The sequence below is a fragment of the Chinchilla lanigera genome, unplaced genomic scaffold (assembly GCF_000276665.1).
Source record: "Chinchilla lanigera isolate Chin_1 unplaced genomic scaffold, ChiLan1.0 scaffold00001, whole genome shotgun sequence".
In the NCBI taxonomy this organism is placed as follows: Eukaryota; Metazoa; Chordata; class Mammalia; order Rodentia; family Chinchillidae; genus Chinchilla; species Chinchilla lanigera.
The window spans coordinates 1,055,332-1,081,385 of record NW_004955402.1 but is presented as its reverse complement, the minus strand read 5'-3'; the positions used below and the strand labels follow the sequence as shown (position 1 = coordinate 1,081,385).

General features: G+C 57.3%; 2 protein-coding genes across 4 annotated transcripts in view; one reads left to right on the top strand and one right to left on the bottom strand.

The window, feature by feature from the left end:
• On the top strand, positions 1–10,251 carry Tubb6 (tubulin, beta 6 class V). Of its 2 annotated transcripts, none has more exons than XM_005372572.2 (3): positions 1–101; positions 1,576–1,686; positions 8,916–10,251. In XM_005372572.2, the coding sequence occupies exons 2-3, from the start codon at positions 1,626–1,628 to the stop codon at positions 9,977–9,979; spliced, it is 1,125 nt and encodes a 374-aa protein (XP_005372629.1). In that variant the 5' UTR covers positions 1–101; positions 1,576–1,625; the 3' UTR covers positions 9,980–10,251. The 2 variants fall into 2 exon arrangements, with proteins under 2 accessions (XP_005372629.1, XP_005372626.1); XM_005372569.2 differs by having other exon boundaries at positions 17–101; positions 8,921–10,251.
• A 1,969-nt stretch (positions 10,252–12,220) lies between these two features.
• Positions 12,221–26,054, bottom strand: part of Afg3l2 (AFG3-like AAA ATPase 2) — a gene marked incomplete at its 5' end in the record, with an annotated part of 31,752 nt that continues 17,918 nt past the window's right edge. For both annotated transcript variants that reach the window (XM_013513870.1, XM_013513903.1), the window contains 8 exon segments: positions 12,221–12,889; positions 15,846–16,040; positions 17,394–17,594; positions 20,662–20,777; positions 22,133–22,243; positions 23,985–24,110; positions 24,196–24,303; positions 24,931–25,084. In XM_013513870.1, the coding sequence (XP_013369324.1) occupies positions 12,641–12,889; positions 15,846–16,040; positions 17,394–17,594; positions 20,662–20,777; positions 22,133–22,243; positions 23,985–24,110; positions 24,196–24,303; positions 24,931–25,084 (1,260 nt within the window).

The following is a 26,054-nucleotide window of genomic DNA, read 5'->3' as shown; positions in this document are numbered from 1 at the left end:
GGAGATCGGCGGGGAGCACGGCATCGACCCGGCCGGAGCCTACGTGGGCGACTCGGCGCTGCAGCTGGAGCGGATCGGCGTGTACTACCGCGAGTCCTCGAGTGAGTGGACCGGCAGCGGCGGCCCGGGACCCCGGGACCCCGGAACCCTGAGGGCCCCAGATCCAGGGACCTCAGCCCCCAGGGACCCCGATAATCCCGGACTCCAGGACCCCGAGGCCCCGGATCCCGAGGCGCCCACTCCCCGCAGGGACCCGACCCCCACCCAGGCCCTCCCGCCAGACCCGGCTTCCCTGCGGGCGCCTCCCGGGGCCGAGCAGCCCCAGGCAGAGCTCGGCAGAGGCTGAGGCAGGCACGCCGCTCCCTGCCGGCCGGGTCGGATAACCGGGTCGGCTCACTCGAATTCGGCCTGTCCTGAGGCTTAGGGTTGCAAGATCAGCTCAGTGGGTCCCGGTCCAGTCTCTCCTTAGCTTTGGAGGAACGGAACGAAGCAGTGGGGTGGAATACATAGTGCATCCAGGAGAAAAGCAATGTTATTTTTTTCAGTTTAAAATGTATCTTTTCTTAAGGATTCTGGGCTAAACATTTGAAAAACTTTCTCTCAGATGATTTTTTTCTGGTCCTTTGCCGATCTCTAAAGACTTCCCACTCCGCAGCGGAAACTCCACAAGGTCTGGGCGGGAGCGGAGGGACGCAAGGAAGGCCGAGGCCTCTCTGCGGCTGAGTGGAATATCCACCCCCGCGGTGCTGGGCAGGGGACCCCGGCCCGCCCCGGTCCCTACCGCACGGAACTGTACACTGCCCCTACACTTCTACTGCAAAAGCGCCACAGGCCCTTCCCAAAACCGCGCCCACCTCCAACGCCGACAGACGGGACAGGACGGCGGGTGCCGGCCTGGCACCCACGCACAGAAGTCCCCGTCTTGTTGTTGGGGGGCTGCAGTCACCGGACTCGGGGGAGTCACTTCCTGTCCGCGCAGAGAGGGGCGAGCCGTGTAGACGGCTCGCGGTGATGGCAGCACCGGCACCCCGGGTGCGGAAAGGAATCCCAAGCTGCAGGAGGGAACCCCAGGACCCCCCTCAGCGGACCCCTTGGGCACGGTGGTGGGTGCCGCCCTGTGGGGACTCCGCCACCCCCTCCTGGGGACCACTTCCGCCCGGCGGTCACTCTGAGGACCAGGACCTCTTCCTGGTAAAGAGCTGTGGCGTGGGACAGGGGTGTGGGGCACAGTGGTGTGGTTGTGGTGGCAGCACGCGGCTGTGTGTGTGTGCGCGTGTGTGTGTGTGTGTGCGTGTGTGTGTCTGTGGCCACAGGTGCAGCCCGTTTCCACGCAGTCAACATAGTCAAGCTTCAACTAAAAAAAAAAAAAGAAAATAGGATATTGCTACGGGGAGTTGAAAAGGTGAAAAAAAAAGTCAAACTTCCCAGTGGCACAGGGTGCGGGCAGTGGGCAGCGGGCAGCGGGCAGCGGGCAGCGGGCAGGGCCTCTTCACACCCTGGCCCAGCCCCTTTTACCCAGCCTGGTGGCCTTGCGGGAGCCAGGAGTGATGCCTGCGGGTGGCTCTCTCCCTCCAGCCCAGAAGTATGTGCCCAGGGCCGTGCTGGTGGACCTGGAGCCGGGCACCATGGACAGCGTGCGGTCCGGGCCCCTGGGGCAGCTCTTCCGGCCTGACAACTTCATCTTCGGTGAGTCCCAGCTGGCCTGCTTTCTTCTTGTCGGGCGTGTTTATTGTGTGGCGCTGGGGACAGAATCGGCCTCAGACAGGCTGGGCAAGTGCTCGCCTGACCTCTGCCCACCTGCTCTCTTTCCTTTTAAAAACATTAAGTGGGTTTCTGGGTAAGATGGAGAACATTACCTTAGAAAAGCCAGGGTGGAAATCAGCCAAGCACACGAGCTCTCCCCGGAGGAGCCTGTCCCTCCATGTCGAGGAGGCGGGGGCACCCGGAGCTGCGCCAGCCCTTGGGGGAGGCCTCCGAGCGATGGGGAGAGAGCGCCAGACGTGAGCTTTCCCCTCCCTCAGCCTGAGCGAGCCCGCTGGCTGCCAGCCTCGTGTGGGTTCTTTTACCATCAGCACTGAGACCAGTGTCTCCCTGCCGTCACTTTCCTGCTGCCGCCTCCCTGCCATCCTCTGCACATGGCCAACTATTTTCTTCCGAAGGCCGAGGCCATGTGACTTCCCCCGGGTCGGGTCAACCTTTCCTCCCTCACCCACCTACAGTCACAAACCCCTAAAGGACAGAAAATACAGATATCAAGCCCACAGAGAGGCAGACTGGAAAGCTCCCAGCTGACAGCTTCGGTAGACGCTACATGCAGTGTGTATTATTCCTTAAAATTGTCACTTTATTAAGAAACATGCCTCAGCCGGGCGTGGTGGCGCACGCCTGTAATCCCAGCACTCAGGAGTCTGAGGTGGGAGGGCAGCCACGAGTTTGAGGCCAGCCTGGGCTACATAGTGAGTTCAAGGCCAGCCTGAACTACCCAGCAAGACACTGTCTCAAAAGAATAAATAAATAAAAATAAACAAAGAAACATGCCTCAAAGAGAAAAAGCTTACTTGTCAACAGAAATATCCCAGTCTGCCAACAAACACATTTCACTGCAGCCTGAGGACCCCTCATCCCTCGTGCCTGGGACCGAGTACCTCGGAGTTTTGACCTTGTGACCTTTGTCCACACAGGACAAACTGTCTGGGGCCGGAACCAGGTCCCAACACGAAGCTCTCCCGTGCTCCACGTGCACCTCCACGCACAGCCAGAGGGCCGTGGATACGGTGTTTGCAGGGCATCTGTGACTGTGACCGTGACTGTCCCCAAGGCCAGGTAGAGAATTTTCCACGTGGGAGCCTGGCGTGGTGGCGCATGCCTGTTATCCAGCACTTGGGAGGCTGAGGCAGGAGGATGGAGGAGGTTTTCAGAGCTGGATTGGGACTTTAAGGTTAGGAATGGTGAGCGGGCTCCACGGCATGTGAGGATTTTAAGGCTGTAGTCCTGGCTGAAAAGCCCCGTGGTGTAGACACATTGGAAAACCAAAAGGCATCAGGTAGAGCCATTTAACCCAGGGAAACAGATGATCCTGTTCTCAGAACCAGCCAGGAGGGTTTTTCACAGCTTCTGAGAGACCGGGGGCATTTATTTATGGGAGTGGGGACCTTGCACCGAGCCACAGCCCAGGCATTTTTCCTTTCTCATTTGACATGGGATCTCACCAAGTTGCCCAGGCTGGACTCAGACTTTCCATCCTCCTGCCTCGGCCTCCCAGAGTGCTGGGATTCCAGGTGTGTACCCCGTGCCTGGAGAGGCCAGGCAGCTTTACAGAACACACAGGTGAAGGTGGCAGGCCAGGCTCATTTAGATGTGGGGTGCTGGGCTGGGGATTTAGCTCAGTGGCATAAGTGCTTGCTTTGACAAGCTTAAGGTCGTGAGTTCAATCCCCAGTACCATAAAAAAAAATAGATGTGGGGTGTTGTGGGTTCCAGACCCACAAAAAGAGACAAGGGTGTGTGTCTGACAAGGACACGAAGTGAACTTCAAAAGCAGTTTTGCAGACCGTGTCGAGGGTGCTGCCGCAGGACAGGCAGTCACCATGGAGCTATCCTAGTTGTTCTTCATCTGCCTGAGGCTGGGGCACGGCACAGACCTTCCCCAAGTCCCCACTTTCAGTTGAGATCGGTTTCAACCAGGAAGCTGCTATGGAGGGGATGCTGCCTCCTCAGCTTCCCAGCTTGTGACAAGCAGCTTCATGGCTCGGGGCAGGTTGGGTGCCCGGACCCAAGCTGGAGCTGCCGCCGGCCAAGGTTGGGTGCCCGGACCCCAGCTGGAGCTGCCGCCGGCCAAGGTAGGGCTGCCTCAGGCAGGACATCCAGGCTGTACCCTTCAACACTGAAGCCAGGCCCCAGAGAGGAAGGGGCGCCCAACCCGGCCATCATAAATCTCTGGGCATTCGATGCATGCCTATAATCCTAGCACTTGGGGAGGCTGAGGCAGGAGGATCACAGGTTTGAGTGCTATCTTAGGGACATCCAAGGAGTCAGCACAGAGCTAGGCCTCAGAGAGGTCACTGCCTCTTTGGTCCCAGGCTCATGTACATCTTACCCATGGGAGAGCTGCAGGTTTTTTAGCTGGTGTGATGAGCTAATTTTGCCAGTAAAATCCACTGAGGTGAGGAGGCTGACTCCGGAGGAACTGGACCTGTGCCCTCCGTCTGACGCTGGCCCCGGCTCTGAGGAGAAGGAGCCCAGAACGCTGCAAGGAGGTGACACTACATGGCAGGGCACCGGGGTCAGCGCACCCCAGACCCTCGTAAGTCTGTGACGTCAGGGCTTGGGGCCTCCGCGTCACAGAGCTGGAGCACCGGTGGCTCCTGTCCTTTGGTCTGTGGTGCTGGGGATGCACTAGGCCTCGCGCAGGCCGGCCAGTGACGGGAAGTTCCGAAGGCCAAAGTCACTTCGGGTCGAGCTCCCGCAGCCTGGCCCCTCCCTGGAAGGGATTTGCTGCAGAGTCGCTGTTTGCAGAGCAGCCGTGGGAAGCAAATGAGGTGCCCGGGGAGCCTCCTTCTGCTCTGTGACTTTGCCCTCCTGACTCGGGGCTGGAGGAGGCGGCAGGGGCCGTGGAGACGGGGATCCCACCTGTCACCCCATGACGGGATGGACACGCAGGCCTGGGACCCTATCACCTTGCGTCCAGTGAGCTGGATCCCTGGAGCTGGGTCCCCAAATGTCCTGGCACGTCGTTACAGAAGATGCTCGGCTCCTGACCCCCACATATTTTAGAAAGGTCTTTCGCTATGAGACAGTGTGAATATTTCCAGAAGTCGGCAGCTCCCTTCCGTGCAGGTGAGGGGACCGCGGCAAGGGGTGCTGTGAGGGTGGAGGCGAAGGGAGGGCAGGGTCTCCGTGCTCAGTGCAGCTGTGTGGCCCTCCAGGTTTTATGTCGGCCGCGAGACACCTCTCTTCCTGCTTGTTGCTTTCCGCCGTTGTAAATCCCCCGCTCCTGACGACGGCACTCAGCCACCTTCCGCAGTGATGCGCAGTTCCGAGCTGAGCTCTGACTGCGAGGTTGCCCCAGGCCCCGGCCGTCCCACGCGCTGCCTCCGGGCTGCACAGGGAGCCGTGGACAGGCCCTGGCGGAGCTGAGGAAGGACAGCGACCGTTTTCTGGCCAGCGGAGGCGAAGGCAGACGGCCAGGTGTCTCTGTGGCTCAGCTGGGTAGGAGGTAGGAGAATGGCTTTGTTCACGCGGAGGAGCAGTGGGTGTCAACCACACCTGCGCTCGAGACTCCACGGCGGCAACAGCCCCAGCCAGGGCGGCCTGCCCAGAGGAGAGCTGCCCTCGGCCGCGGCGCCCAGGGCGGGCGGATGGGGCCCAGACTCGGGCTGTTTCCCACGGCCACTTCCACTTCCGGAAACTTCACTGGGTACCGAAATGCAAGGAAGGGTTTATTTACAAAGTGGAGAGCAGGTGCCTGCACCTGCTTCCTACAAACACCCGGCGACGTGCGGTGTGGCTCAGACGCCCTCACCCGGCTCCGCGGCCCTGAGATGCTCCCTGGGAGGAGAGCGTGCGTGCACACAGGCGCACAGGCATGTGGGATCACCCCCCTGGGCCCTGCAATCCTCTGAGAAGTGTGGACACAGTTCGCTGCCTGCACGGCCTGTGCATCGCTCCACTGTGCCTTTCAGTGACCTCCACGGACTGGAGACACGTCTTGTATTATTTGCATTGACTATCAAGCTACATGTTGTAGTTAAAAGTGCATGAGCAATAACGCTGACATGAGCCCTGCTAGGGTCCCATCCGTTAGAAACAGCCTGGTCTTTCAATTGCATTTTGAAATTTTTTTAAATTAAGGGCCGGACATGGCAGTGCACCCCTCTAATCCCAACACCTGGGAGGCTGAGGCAGGAGGATCACTGTGAGTTCAAGATCATCCTGGGCTACAAAGTGAGTTTAAGGCCATCCCGATCTACATAGCAAGACCTTGCTCAAAAAACAAACAAAATAACTTAAAAATTAACTTTTGCCAGCTAGGTAGGCAGAGCACTTCCATGGTCCAGGCTTCAGAAGGAACAGGAGGGTTGCAGTGAGAAGTTGACTTCCACCCCAGGACAGGAAAGGGGCGACTGACGCAGAGTGTGACACACTACTTTGCAGTTCAGGTCATTCCCACAAGTGTAAGCTGCTGGCTGACAGATGAGGGCAGACTCTGAAGAAAGACAACTGCTTCACCAGCCTCAGAATAAGATCAAAGAGTGGAACAGCACCATGGGACACAGAGCATCCCGTTTACATAGAAACACAGGCAAGACGTTACAGTTTTTATATGCGCAAAAACAGAGCAACAGAATTGATGCTAAGCCTGTCTCATCCTGGCAATATTTAATCTTCACCCTTGGGTAAATGAACTAATTGAAAAACAAAAGATAACACCTCTTTAACACTGTAATCACAGGGGTGTAGAACAATTTTGACTTACTGGGCTTATTTTGGATTTTTAAATACATTCTATTGGCTATTGTTAACAATCTGCATTTTTTGGAAGGGATAACTTATAGTACCACCATGAATTTATGAAATCAGATGTCAGCCTAAAAATGAACGAGAGGCCTGCAACTGAAAACACGTTTCAGTGTGTGGAGAACATTTCGTCAGGGACACGCGCGGCGTGCCAACCCCTGTGCGCATTCTTCGTGCAGATGTTGCGAGAGAATCTCGAGGGCCCTTTTCCTGACTCAGGTGGAAACCGCGGGGCAGAGTGCAGCTCTGCTGGATCCTGGTGTCACCAGGCGGTGCCAGATGCCTCTGCAGACCCCGCCAGCTACTGCATTTGTGTCGCTGCTCCAGGGTGACCACCGGCCGCAGTCTCTGCTGCTGCTGCTCTTGGCGTTGTCTGCAGAGCGCTTAGTGCTCGCGGCCCCTAGTGCCTCCTGCTTTTCCTTCCAGATGACCCCGGTGTGGCCAGCCTAGGGTAGACGCAGGACCTCAGAGGCCGCCCTACCCGGGAGACGGGTCACAGGCAGATTTCCAGGCCACCCTGAGTCTGCCACCTGGGCTGTGCCGCCCACATGCTGGAGGGAGCGCCCTTCACTAAGGAGAAGGTGTGGGCAATGCCGCTTCTATCAGGCCTCTGACTGGTTCAGATTCAGGCTTGTGGATTGGTCCATGTGGCTGTTTGACTGACAGCCGTCACATTTCTGGGGAAATGGTGGGGCTGAAACCCAGGGCTCTTGGAGAAGGCTGGCTGTGTTCATCGCAGCTAACTGGGGCTGGGGACATTAACGATGTTAGCCACGTCGGGTGCCCTCCTCCTCCAGGGGCAGCAGCAGCGTCTGAAGCAGTGCTAGGAGCAGGGGCGCCACAGCTGACAGGTAAGCTGCTACATGGGAGCGGTCAGATGTGGGTGGCTGCTAAGCCCCAGGGAGGACACCGAGGCCAGTCGTCCAGGTGTCCCCAACTCTGGGAGGACCAGGGAAGGCCAGGGGAGGGGAGGCCACAACAGGCTCTGGCCCGGCCATGGCCACCGCCACTGCCACCGCCACCAGCCGCGTGGGGAGCCAGGGACAGTGAGGCCCTTCTTCCCTGCGTGCTCACTGGCTGCATGCCTTCCGCAGCTGGCACAAGTCTCCAGTGCTAGGTCTTCATTGGACAATGAAATACAAAGGCAGGGCTCAACGCAAGAGCCCATTTCCCAAGTCAACATTTCTCCTGTAAGACAAGATTCCAGTCACACGCACCCACATAAAGCACCTGCCTAATCCCTAGTCACTGAGCTCCGCAGATGAAACACAAAGCTCTCCACACCACTCTTCCCCACCAGGCTGAGACACTGCGGGCGAGCCACCTCCTGTGCTGAGCATTTCATCAAGGGGGCAAATGAACAGTGATCTAGAGGACGAGTGAGAGGCTCCATGCACATGGAAAAAGTTTTACTGTTTTGAAAATATTTTTACAGCGTAGTGGTTGAGTATCCAAAGAACCATAGAACCAACAGTGTTTTCTTTTGTTTTTGTTTTTGTTTTTTGTCTTTTTGAGACAGGGTCTTGCTATGCAGTTCACTCTGGCCTTGAGCTCACTTTTGTAGCCTAGGCTAGCCTTGAACTCACAACGATCCTCCTGCCTCAGCCTCCCGAGTGCTGGGATTACAGGCATGTGCCACCACACCCAGCTCCAATAGTGTTTTGGATTTCAGATTTTCCTGGATTTCGGAACATTTGCACACACCAAGAAACATGAGGTTTACCAGGCATGGTGGCACATGCCTGCAATTCCAACATGCAGGAAGTGAAAAGCAAGTAAAGGCAGGAAGATTGCTGCAACTTCAAGGACAGCCTGTGCTACAAAGTGAGTTCAAGGCCAGCCTGAACTGCACAGTGAGACCCTGTCTCAAGAAAGACCAAACCAAACAAAAACCCGCGAGACTCACAGGTGTTTCACACACACTTCATACATACAGACTGAAGGTAACTTTACACAGTATTTTTAACATGCCTTGGTTTTGACTATCACCTCTCAAGTAAGTCAGGAATGGAATTTTTCACTTGTGGTGCCATATTTGCAAAAAGTGTTGAATTTTGGAGTGTTGTGGGTTTTAGTTCCGAGTAGGGATGGTCGACGTACACAAAATCCAGAAAACCCCATTGAGCAGCGAAGCTGTTTTTGGTGGCGGCTGTACTGGGGATGAATCCAGGGCTTTCACACTGAGTGACGCCTCCAACCCTTTGTTTCACTTTTGATTTTTGAAACAGGATCTTGTTGAGTCTCAAGTTGCCCAGGCTGTGCTTGAACTTTTGATCCTGCCTCAGCGTCCCGGAGCGCTGGGATGATGGGACAGCCCGAGGGCCTGGCACGTGCTGCCTCAGGTCTGCCCCCGGCCCCAACCCCAGCAGGGGACACCACTGACCCCGTGCTCTCTTGCAGGACAGACGGGCGCCGGCAACAACTGGGCGAAGGGCCACTACACGGAGGGCGCGGAGCTGGCGGACACAGTGCTGGACGCGGCGCGGCGGGAGTGTGAGTGCTGCGACTGCCTTCAGGGCTTCCAGCTGGCACACTCACTGGGCGGCGGCACGGGCTCGGGGCTGGGCACACTGCTGCTGGGCAAGATCCGCGAGGAGTTCCCCGACCGCATGGTGCACACCTTCAGCGTCATGCCCTCGCCCAAGGTGTCGGACACCGTGGTGGAGCCCTACAACGCGGCGCTGTCCGTGCACCAGCTGGTGGAGCACACGGACCAGACCTACTGCATCGACAACGAGGCGCTGTACGACATCTGCTTCCGCACCCTCAAGCTGGCCACGCCCACCTACGGCGACCTCAACCACCTGGTGTCGGCCACCATGAGCGGGGTGACCACGTCCCTGCGCTTCCCGGGCCAGCTGAACGCAGACCTGCGCAAGCTGGCCGTGAACATGGTGCCCTTCCCGCGCCTGCACTTCTTCATGCCGGGCTTCGCCCCCCTGACGGCGCGGGGCGGTCAGCAGTACCGCGCCCTGACGGTGCCCGAGCTGGCCCAGCAGATGTTCGACGCCAAGAACATGATGGCCGCCTGCGACCTGCGGCACGGCCGCTTCCTCACCGTGGCTGCCGTCTTCCGCGGCCGCGTGTCCATGCAGGAGGTGGACGAGCAGATGCTGGCCGCCCAGAGCAAGCACAGCAGCCGCTTCGTGGAGTGGATCCCCAACAACGTCAAGGTGGCCGTGTGCGACATCCCGCCGCGCGGGCTCACCATGTCGGCCACCTTCATCGGCAACAGCACGGCCATCCAGGAGCTGTTCAAGCGCGTCTCGGAGCAGTTCTCGGCCATGCTGCGGCGCAGGGCCTTCCTGCACTGGTTCACGGGCGAGGGCATGGACGAGACGGAGTTCACCGAGGCCGAGAGCAACGTGAACGACCTGGTGTCCGAGTACCAGCAGTACCAGGACGCCACGGCCAGCGGTGGGGATGAGGCCTTCGAGGAGGGCGAGGAGGAGGTCCAGGAGTAGAGGCTGAGTGCACCTGCTGTCCTTCGGCCCCGACGGCTGGGTGGTCACAGCAGGGACGCTGACCGCAGGATGCAGGCCAGAGTGCTGCAGGGAGAGTGGCGGGTGGGAGGGCGGGCGTCCCATGGCCTCGGGAGGCTGAGGCAGTGCAGCAGCGCTGGGCGGAGGTGGCCTACCCTGCAGGCTGAGGCTGAAGTGGCCCAGCGCTGCCTTATGGAATCTGCCCTGTGGGCCCTGGAAGCGCTCCTCTCAATAAACAGCGTGTTGTTCCGCGGCGTCCAGCGTGGTCCTGCTTGCATGGCCGTGGGCCACAGGGCTCTCCGGGGTGCAGGACAGTGAGCAGGGCGCTCCCCATCTTGGGGCTTTGGGAGCAGCTGCATTTCCCCGGGCCTGGAGCAGAGGGGCGCAGATGAAGCCCTCCTGGCCCTTGACGTGTTTCTGCAGTGCCTGCCGGGGGGGAGCCCACAGGTAGGCAGCACCTCAGCCACTGGGCCGCACCCCACACTGCCCACATGCACCCCATTCGGGCCCAGGCTCCTCCCACCTGCCAGGTTTGGCCTTCCAGACAGGCAGCGCCCGGGGGGAGGGCTCTGGCTCGTGCCCCCCCACCCAGGTCACCATACCTGGACCAGCCAGCACGAGACACCCCCAAGTCCCCGCCCGGGGCTGGCCCCATTTACAGTGGCAGCAGGGAGGGGCGGCTTTGCTTCAGCACCTTGCTCATCCCATGCAAAGGCTCCAGGCAGCCCCAGACCCTCCCATCCACTGGTGCCCAAGAAGCCACTGCCACCAAGCAAGGGCAGGCGACCGAGCTGTCCTGCGCAGAGCTGGCAGGCCGGGGAGAGACACAGGCCGCTGTCCAGGAAGGACCCGTGCAGTGCCAGCTCGGTGGACTTAGGCTTCCTGTGCACCCAAAGTGTGGCCTGTGGACAGCACAGACCTCTTTCCAGCTCACTGCTGCCCCTGCAGGAGTGAGGCAGGCTGGGCACCCGCTGCGGGAGCCCACCACACACACAACCCCTCCCAGGGCAGAACCGCAACTCCAGGTCCAGCTCCTGAGTGTCACCGTGATGCCGTGTCGGCTGCAGTTCCCTTCTGACCTGGGTCTCACTCACCACTGGCACCTTGGCTTGGGAGAACCCGGCACACGCCAGTGCCTCTGCCCACCACAGCTCCTCTCGTGTGGGAACAAACACCAAGCCCCCTCAGGCTCCACCTGGCTGCCTCAGAGGCCCCATCTCCGCACGGTGCTGGTGCAGCGGAGATGTGGGCAAAGGGCCCAGCTGCAAGACCCCGTTCTGTACAGCATGCGGGCTTTGTGAGGTCCCCAGGAGTCATCTCTGGGCTGCTCAGGAGAGTGGGCACGGGATGGGGCATGCATGGCCTGGGCCAACTCCCGGCCCATGGTCTAGGGTCCCACCAGATTCTGCCTTAAATCTGAAGTCACCAAACACACAAGAAGTTTGAATAACCCCAAGGGAGGGCGCTGAAACACACGCCTGTAAAGTGTGTCTGCGACGGGCACCTCAAGTCCAAGGGATGGCACTGGAAGCCTTGGCAGTGTCCTGGGCCGCCCCTCTGCAGACTCTGACCCCCCAGGTCCCCGCTGACCCCTCTGAAACCAGGTCACGACTCTGGACAGAGCCTGTCAGGCAGCTGTGGCCCGGACGGTGTGGCCTACGTTGTCACAGGGCAGCAGGGCCTGGTTACCAGGACGCGTGATGCTCTGCCCCACACTTCACACGGGACCACAATGGCACACAGTGCCGACTCGGCCCACGCGACATGGGAAGGAAAACTAAACCAATGCCATTTTGTGTTCCGTGCCGTAAAGCTTAAGTTTGTGTTTCCTTAAGTTTGTTTCTTGTAAATGTTATCATAGTTCCCTAACCCAATGCCACCCCCTGCCTGCCCCTATGTGAAACATCAAACACCTCTGCTCCTTTGTCACAAGCCCATGCTTTGCAGTATTTCTGCAGCTGCACTAAATCGTATCAGCTGCACCCCGCCAGATCCAGAACTAGACCAGGAACTAGACCTGTGTGTCTGTTCTCCCCTCCTGCCCCTCGGGGTTGGTGCCTGGTCATGTACTGGCTGCCCTCTGCCAGCCCCCAATAAACTTATCTCTGCACACGGCCTCCGTGGCTGACTCAAGCTCATTTGCCACAACAACGGGACCCCGACAGAGATTCTGGAGCTTCAGTCTCTTCTGCTGTAATAGAACATAAACGTGACGTCTGTGTGCTCAGGAAAAAAATACAGTGTTCACATTTATTTCTGATGTAAAGAAGCCATATGTACACAATACATTCACATTTTTAAGTATGTTACAGCTCTCTACAGAAAACCATTCATCGAAGCAGTAAAACATTAAGTTAAATCACAATATTCCCATCAGGACTCCAATTGAATTCCACGGCCGTCTGCAGAGAGAAACCAAGAAAAGAGGAATGCAGCACGGAGGCGGAGAGAAGCCCGCCCCTCCACACGCAGGCTCCACAGGCCGCCCTGCCCGGCCCGCTGCTCCACGCGGGGTCGCCAGGCTCCGCCGGCCTCCCGGAAGTTGCCTGTCCCCTAGACGTGACTTTGAGACAGAGGCTCAGCAGGGCCCACTGCCCTCTCGCCAGCCTGAGCTGGAGCAGCGTCACACAGGTGCTGCGGCGACTACAGTGGCTGCCTGGGACCTGTGTGCGTCTGGCTGGCGCCCTTCTGGTCCGAGGGCTGCTCCTCCTCCTTCTCCCGCTCTTTGTTCCAGCCCTTCAGGCCCTCTGGCAGCGAGGTGTCCTCGTCCAAGCTGCCCGTGCCCTCCACGAACTCTTCATACGTGGACTTTTCCGCAAATGGTCTGGGGCCCAGGAGAGCAATCATGTCGTTCTTATCTAAAACTTCTTTCTCTAACAACAGAAGCGCAACCTGAAATACAAACCATCTCCGTTAAACGCAAGTGACTTAGCAAAGTCTATGCAAAAGCAATGCATTCAGGGCTGAGCTCATTCCTAAGGGGCCAGGATAACTGGGAACGGCGGCCCGTGGAGGAGGCCGGGTGATCTTGGAGTGAGCTGCACCCAGCAGTGGCAACAGCCCACGTCCCTGGTGAGTGAGGCGCTGGCACACAGGCGCCTGTGATGAGGATGAGGGCACTGTTCCCAGCACCCCACGCACATGTTCCGGGGAGCAGGGCAAACACCCCAGGCGCAACAGGCTGCGCTGCTCTCCCATCCAGGTGAGTGACTGTTTTTACGTCGGCTCCTCACCTGGAGCCTGACTCAGGTGAGGTGCTGCTGGCGAGGGACCCGGATTTGCGCCTGTCATTCACAGCCAGCCAAGCGCACCTGGGCCTGTGACCGGGGCAGCTTCTGGCCGGCGGAGCTCTCTCCATCTCTCCACTTCTGGATCTCGGCAGGTTTGAGCAGTGCTACATTTGGGAACTGCTCTTTGCTCAACTTGTTAAAAGCTTTTGTCTGAAGTTCCTGTAACATTGCTTCTATATGGGAAAACGAACTGCTGAAGCTGTTTAATGGAACGCGGTGCTTCCTGGAGGGGCAGGCGGAGCCAGGGTGGGTGGCGAGCGGCAGAAACAAGCGGCACAGGCGCGGAGAGAACCGAGGCAGAGGCAAGGACAAAACGCACAGCCTCAGGTTCTGCTGCTGACACCACGCATTCACAGGCCACAGGGAGACAGAGACAGCGACACCCAGCAGCCAGCAACAGGTACAGGGACATGAGGCCTGCTGACCCTGAAGGACACCGAGCAAGCAGCTGGATCTAACTGACCTGGACACAGGCTGCTTAGCGCCTGGGCTGACTTCCTGCCTATAGCTTTCCTGTATCTGAGCTCACAACAAGGCTACACCATTAGAAGACGTGAAAGAGTGAATTTTCTTCTTTCTTGTTTTTTAAACTTTTTAATGAGACATTTCAAGTAGATATAAATATGTAACGCAGTTGTGTGTAGGGAATGGCGACTCTTAGCATATCGTTTTAAGATAGAATAATTCTAGTCTTAATGCAAGCCTCAAAATGTATCTTGAGAAACACCCTGGAGGGATTGTAAAAAGTTAACTTTGCAGTCCTGACTTTGGCCCGGAATGCTTCTCCAAAGACAAAGCACACCCGGGCCCAGATAACCACCTATGGCCCTGCCTGGGCTGTTCCATCCCTTCCCTGGCCCTAGATAAACACTGTAACCATAAAGGAGATGTACGGTTATCTAAGGGGGACATACAGAACAGAGTACAGAAAGTATATATCATTGTGGCTGGGCTCATGACCAGGGCCTGACCCGGTCACATGGCACAAGGAAAACAACGTGTGGCCAGAGCTACAACATTCCAATGTGTTACCATGGAAACCAAAAATGTGTATAAGGTGGGAACAAAGGCAGACCCCTTGCCAATCAGGCATGAAGGGTGGCTAGCCTCAAACTAAACTGTTTTACTCTCAACAGAGTCAGTCTCTTATGGAACATAACCCGAATTCTGCCGTAACAGTGGGTGGCTAAGTTACTCCGAATGAAGCACAATTAGCCCACAGTGCCAACCACATTCCTGTCGCAACCCGTGAGGCGAAGCCCTGAGCTCCTCACAGTCTTTCCCCAGTCACAGCACCTGGCCGTCAGAACGGCAGAGCTCGGCAGCCACACACCACCAGGGTCACACCCTAGGGTAGCATGGCACCTGCAAGGGCCTGACTCTGCCGCCATGAGCAAGGCTGCAAGCTCTCTGGATGCTGCTGCCCTTGCCAGTCTGAAGCACACCGGCCTAGCTCCTGGCCCACGGACGTGGAACCTGAGGCCAGGACTCGGAGGCCCTGGAGCAGAAAGGCCCAGCCCCTCTGTGCCACGGACCCCGCCTCCCTGACCAATGCCTCCTAGCTGACCTTCCCTTAAGGACAGGATGCACCGCGCAACTCTGGCACGAGTTCCCACCGTGTTCTAGCCACACCCTCCACAGACGGCACATCTCCTGGCAAGGCAAGCCCAGTCCCGATTCCCACCCTGCGACAGCGCTGTACCCAGAGCCCCTGGCACACGAGCGCCACCTACTGCTTCTCGCAGGGCTCGGCCTCAAGTCCAGCAAATGCAGTCGAGGCCTGGCCCCCTGGGACCCCACACCCAGCTGCAAGCACGCCCCACTGCCGAGACCGTGCCCTCTGCTCCCTCCTGCGCTGGGCGCTGCCCAGACCGCTCAGGCCTCTGTCCTTCGCACTCGGCCTGCTGCTCTGCCTACCGGCCCTCGCTGAGGAGTGTGCGGGAACGGGGGCAGCTGTGCTGCTTCGCAGGACGGACCTGGCTCCCCGAGTGCTGACAGGAGACCTGGCTGGGCCTGGACACCGCGTCACAGGCCGCTTCTAAAGCTGCTCGTTAGGGCCCTGCCCTCCACGCTGGACCTCTGGAGCCACCGAACACAGGCCAGGCTCGTAACTCCCTTCTCCCTGACCTGCCGACTGCACTCGCCGTCTGGCAACCCCTCCCAGGAGGCCTTTCCCGGTCAGCGCATGGCGCACGCTGAGAGCAAACGCAGCCTCACTGGTGCGTGGACCGAGGGAAGTGGGAGGCGGCTGAGTGCAGGAGCCCGTCGAGTAGGGAGGCCGCCCTCCCTCTGCGGGGCAGAGCTGCCTGGCTGCCCACAAGCAGCCCACGTGGGCCCCAGGCCAGACCCCGCTGGCTCGTCCTCCCGTCTGCCCTGCACCTCTCACTGCTGCTCTCACACACGGGGAGGGGCCGGAGGCCCCTCAGGACCCGGGGCTGCTCGGCGTCCACTCACCGAGCAAGGTGGAGCCAGAGCCGGAGGGGGCCTGCAGCCCAGCGCCGAGAAGGCCCGCACTGCCACGAGCACCGCACGGGGGAGGCCCGGCCATGGGTACCCACCTTCTCCACGTCAGCCTTCTTCTCCCTGAGGAGAGCCACCGTTCGCTTGTAGGCTTCGCTGATCAGGATCCGCACCTCGTCGTCGATGAGCCTGGCGGTGGCCTCGCTGTACGGCTTTTCCAGCACCATGTCGCCCTGGCGCGGGAGGTCGAAGGAGATCTGCCCGACCTTCTCGTTCATGCCGAACTGCACAATCTGGAAAGACAGCGGTGGGGGCGGGAGGCTTCCTGTCCTGGGGCTGAGGGAACGGGACTGGCGGTCCTGCTTCAGGCTCCTCCCCAGGACCAGGGCCCGACACCCTCAGAACAGGAGGCCGTGGGGGAGGCAGAGAAGCCCAGCCCAACAGGCAGAAGCGTGTGAGCCTGGGAACCTGAGAAAGGAGACGTGGGTGGCTGCGTGTCCTGCACACCATTCCCACGCGCAGGGGCCTCAGGACAGCAGGGAGGCTGACCCGCATGACTCCGTGAGCACCCGCTGTGCCAGTGCCACACGGGAAGCAGCACTGCGTGGCTGACCAGGGAGGAGCGGGGCAGAAGCAGAGAGCCCAGCGGCAGCGGCACAGTGACCGCCTGGTGCCACACGGAGGGCCACGGCCTGCCCCTCCCCACCCCCACTTCACGCAGACAGCCAGCTCCAGGAGCAAAGGGTGAGACCCAGAGCAACCCCAGCAGAGGGGGAGTGGACCGCACGCTGCGCCACACCGCAGGACGCCGCGCCGTCCTCCCCGACAGCTGAGGAGACAGGAGAGTGATGGAAAATGGCGAGAACCGTGGGTCCAACCTAGGAAAACCGAGGTGCTGTGGTGCAGGAAAGCATTACCTTAGGAGAAAAACTGCTCTTAAAGCAGGTATTAAACTAAAAAAGGAATAAGAACGAACTATCATGAAGACCTAAGAGAAAATGTCAGATTAAAAATGACTGGAAAAAACATTTTTTAGTTGGACATGCTAGTGTACACCTATAATCCTAGCAATCAGGAGGCTGAGGCAGGAAGATCACCGCTGAGTGTGAAATCAGCCTGAGCTACCTAGTGAGGTCAAGGGCAGCCCGCATTACATAAAAAAGACCCTGTTACCAAAAAAAAGCCCCACTTAAAAAAATCCCTTAGATTATAATTAATTAAGTGCCAAGCAAATAAGAGTGTGGTGCAGGGAGCAGCAGTTCCTGAAGGAGGCCACTCACACTGCATCCAAAGACAGCAAAAGCAAAGCCCACCATCTGGACCGACGCCAGGGAAAAGAGGAGAAAAGTTCCTGCAAAAGGAAACAAGGCTCACACGTCAGGAGAGGCTGCTCCAGAGGACTGGGAGGGGCAGGGCCTGCTGCAGGTCACACAGGCTGCCTCCACACACATCCTGTGCAGGACAGGACCTCAGAACGTAAACTTCAAATAATGTAGTATAAAGTTTCTTTTCAGAAACTCTGACTGCTTCACCACGGATCTAGGAAGTAGCCCTGCCAAGAAACCCCAAGCCAGGAAACAGGGACTGTCCTGGAAGCCAGCTCGCAGGCAGTGGGCACACGAGCGTGCAGAGCCTGGCCAGCTCACCTGGGAGTAGGCACTCTGCGTGACCTTCCGCAGATCGTCCTGGGCACCAGTGGTGATCCTCCCAAAGAAGAGCTCCTCGGCGACTCGGCCGCCCAGGGTCATGCACATCCGGTCCAGGAGCTGCTCCTGGGTGTACAGGTACTGCTCCTTGGGCAGGTACTGGGCGTAGCCTAGGCCTTTACCACGGGGGATGATGGACACCTGGGAAGGAGAGAACGTGTGTGCCGAACAGCCCGCTGCAAACAGGCCCGATCAGAAGTGTGTCCAGACAACTAGGAGTGACAGGGCCCAGCCTGGGGACAGGAGCACACAGACCAGCCGGCACCTCAAGCTCTGCACAGGACTTCCTGTCCTTCTCCAAGACTCAACTGAGACCACTCAGGTTCCACGAATGGCGCCCTGGTGAGGCAGGCAGCAGAGTCCAACTGCTCTGCGCCAGCAGCCACTGCCTCCGTCAGAAGGGACAGGCCACAGTTGCAGCTCCGAGGCCTCCTTTGCCTCTCTTGGCCCCTTTTTTGCAGATAAACAAATTCCTTTAACCTGGTTTTTGGGGGTTTTTTTGCCTCAGGAATCAAACTCAGGACCTCGTACTTGCCAGGCAGGCACCGTGCTGCTTTGCTGTATCCCCGGCCCTCCTTTCAGCTTTTAAAGTCAACCTGACTGGGAGTTGGTTCTACAGGGCAGAACTACCTATTTTAAGTACGAAGCTCAATGGACTCTGATGAGCACAGCTTCTGAGCGCAATGGCAGTACAGAACGTTGTCACCTCGCCCCCAGCTCCCTGGCGCTCTCCTGCAGCCAGGCTCTCCTTCCTGGCCCCTGCACCTCCTGTGTCTGCTTATCAATGCAGGTCGGGCCCCTTCCCCGAGTCCGCACGTCACCCACACTGCCGTGCACCCGTGTAAGGGACTTAGATGTCCGCCTCCTCCCCGATGGACACCACTGTGCTTGGGTTATGGACACTGTGAACAAAGCGGTGCCGATCTGTGTGCGGACGTTTTCACTTCCTGGGTAAACGGCAGAGCGTGGGCTGCCTGGTCATCTGCAAGGGTTCACCTTTCTAAGAAATGAGAAACTTTTCACAAGTGGCTGCACTGTTTACACAGATGGGTGCAATGGCTCCTTATCCTTACCAAGGCCAAGGCCGGGCACAGAACTCTAACCACTCGGGTGTGTGTGTTTGGCACTTTATTATTTCACCGCGATTTGATGTGTAACTCCCCGCACATTCTCAGGACTGTTTTAGGCACTGAATACCCACTCCCAGCCCTTCTGTGAAGTGCATGTGCACATCTTTCACTCACTGTTTTTCTGGTTTTTGTTTTGTTTTGTTTTGTTTTTCGGTATCAGGAATTGAACTCACAACCTCACGCTTGCCAGGCAGGCGCTGTGCGGCTGAGCTAAATCCCCAGCCCGTTGTTTTGTTTTGAGACAGGGTCTCACTATGTAGTTCAGGCTGCCTCTGAACCATGTAGGCCAGGCTGGCCTCAAGCTCGCAGCAATCCTGCCCCGGCCTCCCAGGTGTGGGCCACCACGTCCAGCAACATTGCCCACTGTTTTACCGGCTTCACACGTTCTCAAGGAGTGTTAGCAGTTACTGACAGCCACCTACGGTGGACACAGTCCCCTGTCATAAACATGCAAACTGTCAGGCTGTGTGGTTGCCTTTTCCGTTCTCTTAAAGGGTCTTTCAAACACAAGGAAGTGTTTACTCTTAAGAGATCCAGTTTATCAACTTCTGAGAACTTTGCATACTCAAGGCCACAAAGACTTCTACCTGTGTTTGCCTTTGGAAATGTTGTAGGGCCAGCTCTCAGGACTTACTGCAAGCTGTTTTTGCATGTGACCTTAAGGGGCTAGGTTCACTTTCTCACAGGACTCCTGATACCAGAATCACCTTCTGACCAGACCACATTTCCACCCTGGAGTGGGGCTGGCTCCTTGTTGACAATGACGTGGCCCCGCACCCCTCTGTGGACAACGAATGTCCAATGGCCCCTGTCCAGTCCTCTCGCCAGGGCCTCCATCTGCATCTGCAGCTGCGTATGACCCCAAACTGGGAAGTAAGACCCTTCAGCTCTGTTTTGGCTGTTCCAGTTCACTTACACTCCCACAGAACTTTAGACTCAGCTTCACAACTTCTACAAAGTATTCTGCCGTAACGATGGTCAGAGACTGCAATGAAACTACGGACCATTTTTTTTTAAGGCAAGCTCTCACTATCTTGCCCAGGCTGGCCTCAAACTCATGCTTCTCTTGCCTCAGCCTCCCTAGTAGCTGGGATTACAGATGCATGCTGCTGCACCCTGCCCAACTCTGCAGGTCTGGGGAGAACTTACATAACATTCTGTGACACTGTATTTTTATTTTTAGTTCTCGATAATTCAGTATACAAGCCCTTCACATATCTTCTTTAAATATTTCATATTTCATGTTTTAGGGTGTTCGCAAACATGGATTTTTTTCCCCTGGTATTGGGTAGAGAACTCAGGTTCCTAAGCTATATCCCCAGTTGCTGTTCATATTTATTCCTGTGAGCCAGGGACTCCCTAAGTAGTTAAGTTGTACGGGCTGGGTTCAGATTTGTGACCCTCCCGCCTCAGCTTCCTAGAGTACTAGGATTATAGGCACACTCCACCATGCCACGCTTGGAAGAGAATTTTTAAAACTTCATTTTCGAATGGTTCACTGTTGATCTACAGAAACACGACTTCTCTTCGTGCTTTTGACCTACATTCCGTAACCTGCTGACTTCAGCCCCTGGCTGCAGGGGCCTGTAGGGTCGGGGTGGCTGCCTGTGCCCGCTCACGTGGCCCCTCTACAGTGTCCCTGCTCCCAAGGCCCCCGCAACCTCCAGGAGTCTTCCCACAGCGGGTGTGGGCGGCCTCTGCTGCCATCTGCTGGCCTGGCTGGGGAACGCACTCCCTTGCACACTCACTCAGGGCAGGTGCCCTGTCAGCTCTCGTTGGGGGTGGGGGGTGCGGCCTGGCTGTGCACTCAGCCCGGGGTCTGGCAGCTTCTCGCAGATCTGGGTCTTGGCCTCCGAGTTCTTCATCGCAGCTTCTTCTATCCCTCTGCCACCTCCTGCGTGCTGTGGTGGTGACAGCAAGCACTGCCCGTCGCACTGCCAAGGCCGCACTGTCCACAGTGAGTCCCCCAGCACAGCTCTGCTCTGTTCAGGCGTCTTGTGTGCCTGGACAGATGCCTACACTGACTCGCACCCTGCCGGCAGCGCTTCTCTACTGACCACCTGCCCACGCGGCCTCACCTTCAAGAGAGGGTCTGCGTGCTCCAGGTACCAGCCGGCAACCGCGTGGCCTGCTTCATGGTACGCCACCGTCTTCTTCTCCTCAGGCTGCAGGACCTGGGTCTTTTTCTCCAAGCCTAACAAGTAAGAGAAAACCCACCTGCTGGGCGTGGTGGCGCATGCCTGTAATCCCAGCACTCTGGGAGGCTGAGGCAGGAAGATCATTGCAAGTTCGACACCAGCCTGAGCTACAAGGCTGTGCTCAAGACTGGCCTGAACTGCATGGTGAGACCCTGTCTCAAAAAGACGGGAAAAAAAAACAAAACAAAACCCACCCACCATTCCTGGGACTTGACGTTGAAAACAGTTACACTACGCTCCACATTCCACTTCTCAGGTTTGCTGAGGGACTAAGCAGCCTATGGCAATCCCAGAATTCCTCGTGCAGGTCAGGGTAGAGCAAAGGTCGAGTGTGACAGTTACCAAATGCTGTCAGCAGCACCATCCCCCCCAGGCCCCGCTCTAGCCGGACACTCCTCCCCTCTACTACACCCCATCCCGGCTGGGGAGGTGAGAAGAAACGCCAAACATCAGATTCACAGAGACACAGAGCGCCGGGAACGCGCTCCCTGCCGAGCCTCGGCACTCAGAATCACCAAGTCCTGTCAAAGGAGACGCCTGCCCAAGCAGCCAACCTCTCTCTGTCTCTGACGGACAGTGGACAACAAAGTGCCGAGTGGGCTACAGGTCTGGCAATGCCTGAACAGAGCTGGATGAGCAGTGCTGGGCATATGCCCTACCCAAAAGCCCAAAGGGCGGTCCGCCAGGGAGCAGGATGAACAAGGATGTGAACCCCATAGGCAGAGTCCAGAGGCGCCATGCTGGTACCCAGGACAAGGAGGGCCAAGCACTTCAAGCTGAGCGCACCTCTGCTCGCACCTGGGTGGAGTGGCTCTGAAGTCTCCATAGCTGGTCCTAACTCAATCACCACACCATGACAAAGGTAGTTCTGGCATCCAAGGTCACTCACCTGAGATTTTCAACTGAGAATATACTAACAAGACTGGAGATGTTTAAAAAAGTTCCCTAGACATAGCCCAAGACAAGACTTTCACAGAGCTCCAGGCAAAGGTTATAAGGAGAGGCATCCAGGCCTCTGTTTCTACAGGGGAGTACCTTCTCCTGACCTTCTTCGGGGCTGGGGACGGGTCACTAAGCAGGCACGCCACCACTGAGATCAGGACTTGCTTCTCTGAGAAAACACAGCATCCTCCCTCGGTGTAGCAAGGCTCACCTCATCTTCTCGGTTTGCTACCCTACTCCCAAATAACCCTGTCTCTGGGTTGAGCAGCAGCGCTGTGAACAGGTGAGCTTCTGCCTGCCTTGGCGGGGGGCAGGCACAGACCCAGCGCGTGGCCGGCCCCCCAGGCAGGGAGACAGCTTGGCTGCAGCCTGCCCGCCCAGCCTCTGCGGAGGTTCCCCTGCGCCTTACCTCCAATCACACGCTCGATGGCTTGCTCGAAGTGCTTCTCGTTGATGGAGTCTGAGAGATGCCGCGCTGCAATCAAGGCAGCCTCGTTGCACACGTTGGCCACGTCGGCTCCTGTCAGGAACACGCACACCAGCTCACCCTCCAGGGCATGCGCAGACTGGCTCACGCCCCACGCACGGAGGACACCGCACACCATGGGGCTGTGGAAACTCCGCCTGGTTTCACTATAATCACCAGGCACGTCCGGCCATCGGTCATCCTGCACAACCCTGCCCTCTGAACTGAACGAGGCGGGGAGCAGTAAGAGGTCACTGCAGACAACTGCTGACCTCAACAGATGCTCGGCTCATGTACCAGCAAATGAAGAACTCAGAAACACCACTGACTTAATTCCACCTTTTCCACTGGGAAAACGACTCAAGAGCAAACTGCTTATGTAATTAAAAAAACTATTTTTTGAGACAGGGTCTCACTACGTAGTTCAGGCTGGCCTTGAACTCACAACAACCCTCCTGCCTCATCCTCCCAAGGGCTGGCATTGCAGGTGTGTACCACCACGCCTGGTGAAATGCTTATATAAATTGATAAGCATTAAGATGACCTAATACATTAATTTAAATAACTAAAATATGTGAAACTCACCACATGCTTTTTAGACCCACAAGTCCTCTTAAATTAATTTTTCAGATTAAATAACACAGGAATACAAAAAACTATAGCACAATATATGTGCTCAGTAAATGTAAGAAACAAGTAAAAATTCAGGACTCCTGGTCAGTCAAGGATGACCACCTCCTGACTGTCCAGCTGCATGTGATATCCTCAATTTCTCAATTCGTTTTACGTTTAGGAGGAGACAGGTGATGAGGTAAAACCCCGGGATGAGCAGAAGAAAGATGCTCCACATCACGAGTCACTTGGGAAATGCAAGTCCAAACCACAGTGAGATGCCACCGCCCTACACCAGCAAGAGAGAGAGAACATTCGCTGCCCGGGACACGGAGAAAACGCCAGAAGATGAAACGGGGCGGCCACCTCGGGACAGCCGAGCAGTTCCTGGAAAAGCTAAGCACAGACTTATCATGGGGCCTAGCAACGCACTCCTCCTAGGCAGAGCACATGTGAAAAGGCGTCCACACAGAACTGGGGGTGAGGGCGAACAGCATTACTCGTCACGGCTCAGGGTGGAAACCACCCCCTTGTCCACCAGTGACGAACGGGACACAAGACATGGACATCCACCCAAGGCTACGCTGTGGCCCGAGAAGGGATGAAGGCAGATGCACGACAACACGGACAACTGCACAGCGGGCTGAGTGGACACGCGCCAGATGCGCACTGCACAATTCCACGTGTGTACCACATCCAGAGCAGGAAAAGCTACAGAACCACGACTAGGTTCCAGCAGTGTGGGCCTAGATGGGGCCACACGGCTCTGCAAACACACTAAAACCACTGGGTTGTACACATTATACGGTCCCAGCACCCTTTCCATTTTCAAACAGGATCTTGCTAGTTGCCCAGACTGGGTTCAAACTGGTGATCCCCCTGCCTCAGCCTCCCAGAGTGCCGTGTGTTAGTTTTATCTCAATAGAACAGTTTCAAAGGAAAATCACTTGGGAATTATTCCCACAGTAGTTACAGGTAAAATGATGCATGGTCAGGAACTGGTCCTAATGTACTACAGGGCACAGGAAGAATCTGGACCTGAACCGGCAGCTGGACCGAGGCTGGAGGCTAGTGACGGGTCCTGATGGGTCCCACACACTGCCTCTCCAGGTTCTGGGCGGAAACCCCATAACCAAGGCAACGTTTCGTAGTTAGCAGCAGACACCAGCCACATGGAGCTCACCTGAAAACCCCGGGGTTAGGGATGCCAGCTTCCGGGCCAGCTTCTCCTTCTCCAGTGCAGCGTCCAGCTTCAGGGGCCGGAGATGGACTTTGAAAATAGACGCCCTTCCTTTTATGTCTGGGGGTCCTTTAGAAAGATTTTGAGGAAGGAAGTCAGAGAGAGAGACCACCACACGGAACATCCGAGCACCCCCGCAGGGCGAGCCCCTCACCAATGAAGATCTGCCGGTCAAAGCGGCCAGGCCGCAGCAGCGCCGGGTCCAGGATGTCCGGCCGGTTGGTGCCCGCCAAGATGACCACATTTGTTGTTGTGTTAAAACCTAGGGGGAGAAGCAAGCATCACTGTGAGGAGACGCAGGCAGGGGACGGAGACGCCTGTGGCTGAGACTGTGCATGGCTTCCCGTGCAGTTACTTTATTACTACCCTCATCCCGCTGCGCGAGCCACGCACTGGGTAACAGGCTCTGGATGTATATGATTATTCGCCAAGTGTTATCCCTGTGAACTGACAGGCTGTGACAGGACTCCAAGACACCAACAGCGTGGGACAATCAGGTTGGGATGATGGTGTGGACCCCTCTGGTGGCATCTGTGGGGGCCCAGCTGGTACCTGGCCCTGTGCTGCATGGGAAGCTTTGATGCATGGCAGGTGAGCAGGTCAACCGCTCTCAGCCCACAGAAAGTCTCCAAGCGGCAGGACTTCAGCTTCACTGGGTCACGCCTGCCCACGGCTGTGCTGCCTAACCCTTCAGGATCACAGATGACTGTGACTGTAGTTCTTGTGTGCATCACTTTACCCAGCTTTCTCCTACTCCAGCTTCTTAACTCCACCACTGAGCTACGCAAGCGGCCGGGCAAGACGACCTGCGTTCTGCGCACAGGAGTGTTTCCGCAGGGCCTGTGACACAGCCCCCCTCCTCACATCCCCAGCAGAGCAGCTCACCCACCATCCATCTCCACAAGCAGCTGGTTGAGCGTGTTCTCCTGCTCGCTCTGCCCCCCAAAGTTGCCACGGCCCCTCTTCCTTCCCACTGCATCGATCTCGTCAATGAAGAGGATGCAAGGGGCGTTCTTCCGGGCAAGCGCAAACAGGTCTCGGACCTGACAGGGAGAAGCAGCGGTTACGGCTGTGAACGGAGCCTGTCCCCAGCTTTATTTGCAGTGCCAAGGTTGAACCCAGGGCCTCACGCTAGCTCGGCAAGTGCTCTACCCGAGCCACACTGCAGTCTTTCTCACCTTTGAGTTGGGGTCTCAGTAAACCAGGCTCAGGCTGGCCTCCAATTGGTAATTCTCCTGCCTCAGCCTCCTGAGTGGCTAGAATTAAGTGCTCCCCTTTTAGGGTCTCCCTCTCATGCTCTCCTGCCTGGCTTCTTGATTTCTACCCCTATGCTGCTGACTACAGCCTCTCTGCTTGTGCACCCCTTGGCTCAACTGGACTTTGCATCCCCAAAAGGCCTTACAGGGAAGGGGCCCGTGTCTGCCCCTCGGCCAGCTGAAGCTAGCGCTGTCCCTCATCTGCATGGTAGGTGCCCCACCCCTCCCCATGGACACCTACCTAGCACTCTCTTCTGGTCTCTTGGTCCCTGCCCTCTCCCACCCCTCTTTGCTCTTGACAGAGCCCACACTGCAAGGCACCTCTGACACCCAGCTTCCAGCACCACTCCTGGGCCACCCCACATGTCCTAAGCCTCTCACACCACTGACTCCTCACTCCCTCCTCAGCTTCCCCTCTGAGCACACGCTCACCTGCCCACCCCACCCGCACAGCCCTCCTGCGGTCTCCAACTCTCGCTTACTAATGGGTTTTGCAGGCTGCCTCATAAACATCTGACTTCGCTGAGCTTCTACATCTCTGCAAAGCCTAAGTGAGCGCAGCTGCCCCATGCACCTTAAGATGCTGCTGACAGGAAATGTAGACAGGGGGACCACCCCTGCTATAACTGGTGCCATGACACTGTCCTACTGATTCTTAGCAGCATCTAATCATCAAACAGAATCTCGATGTTTGCAAAAGTACTACAACAGCGCTCTCCATTTCTACTGCATGCATTATGTCAACATTTTTAGACAC

Coding starts and splice junctions, on each gene's coding strand:
- Tubb6 (XM_005372569.2), top strand. CDS start 1,585: ATGTGCCCAGGGCCGTGCTGGTGGACCTGGAGCCGGGCACCATGGACA. Junction 1,687..8,920: donor GCCTGACAACTTCATCTTCG/GTGAGTCCCAGC, acceptor CTTGCAGGACAG/ACGGGCGCCGGCAACAACTG.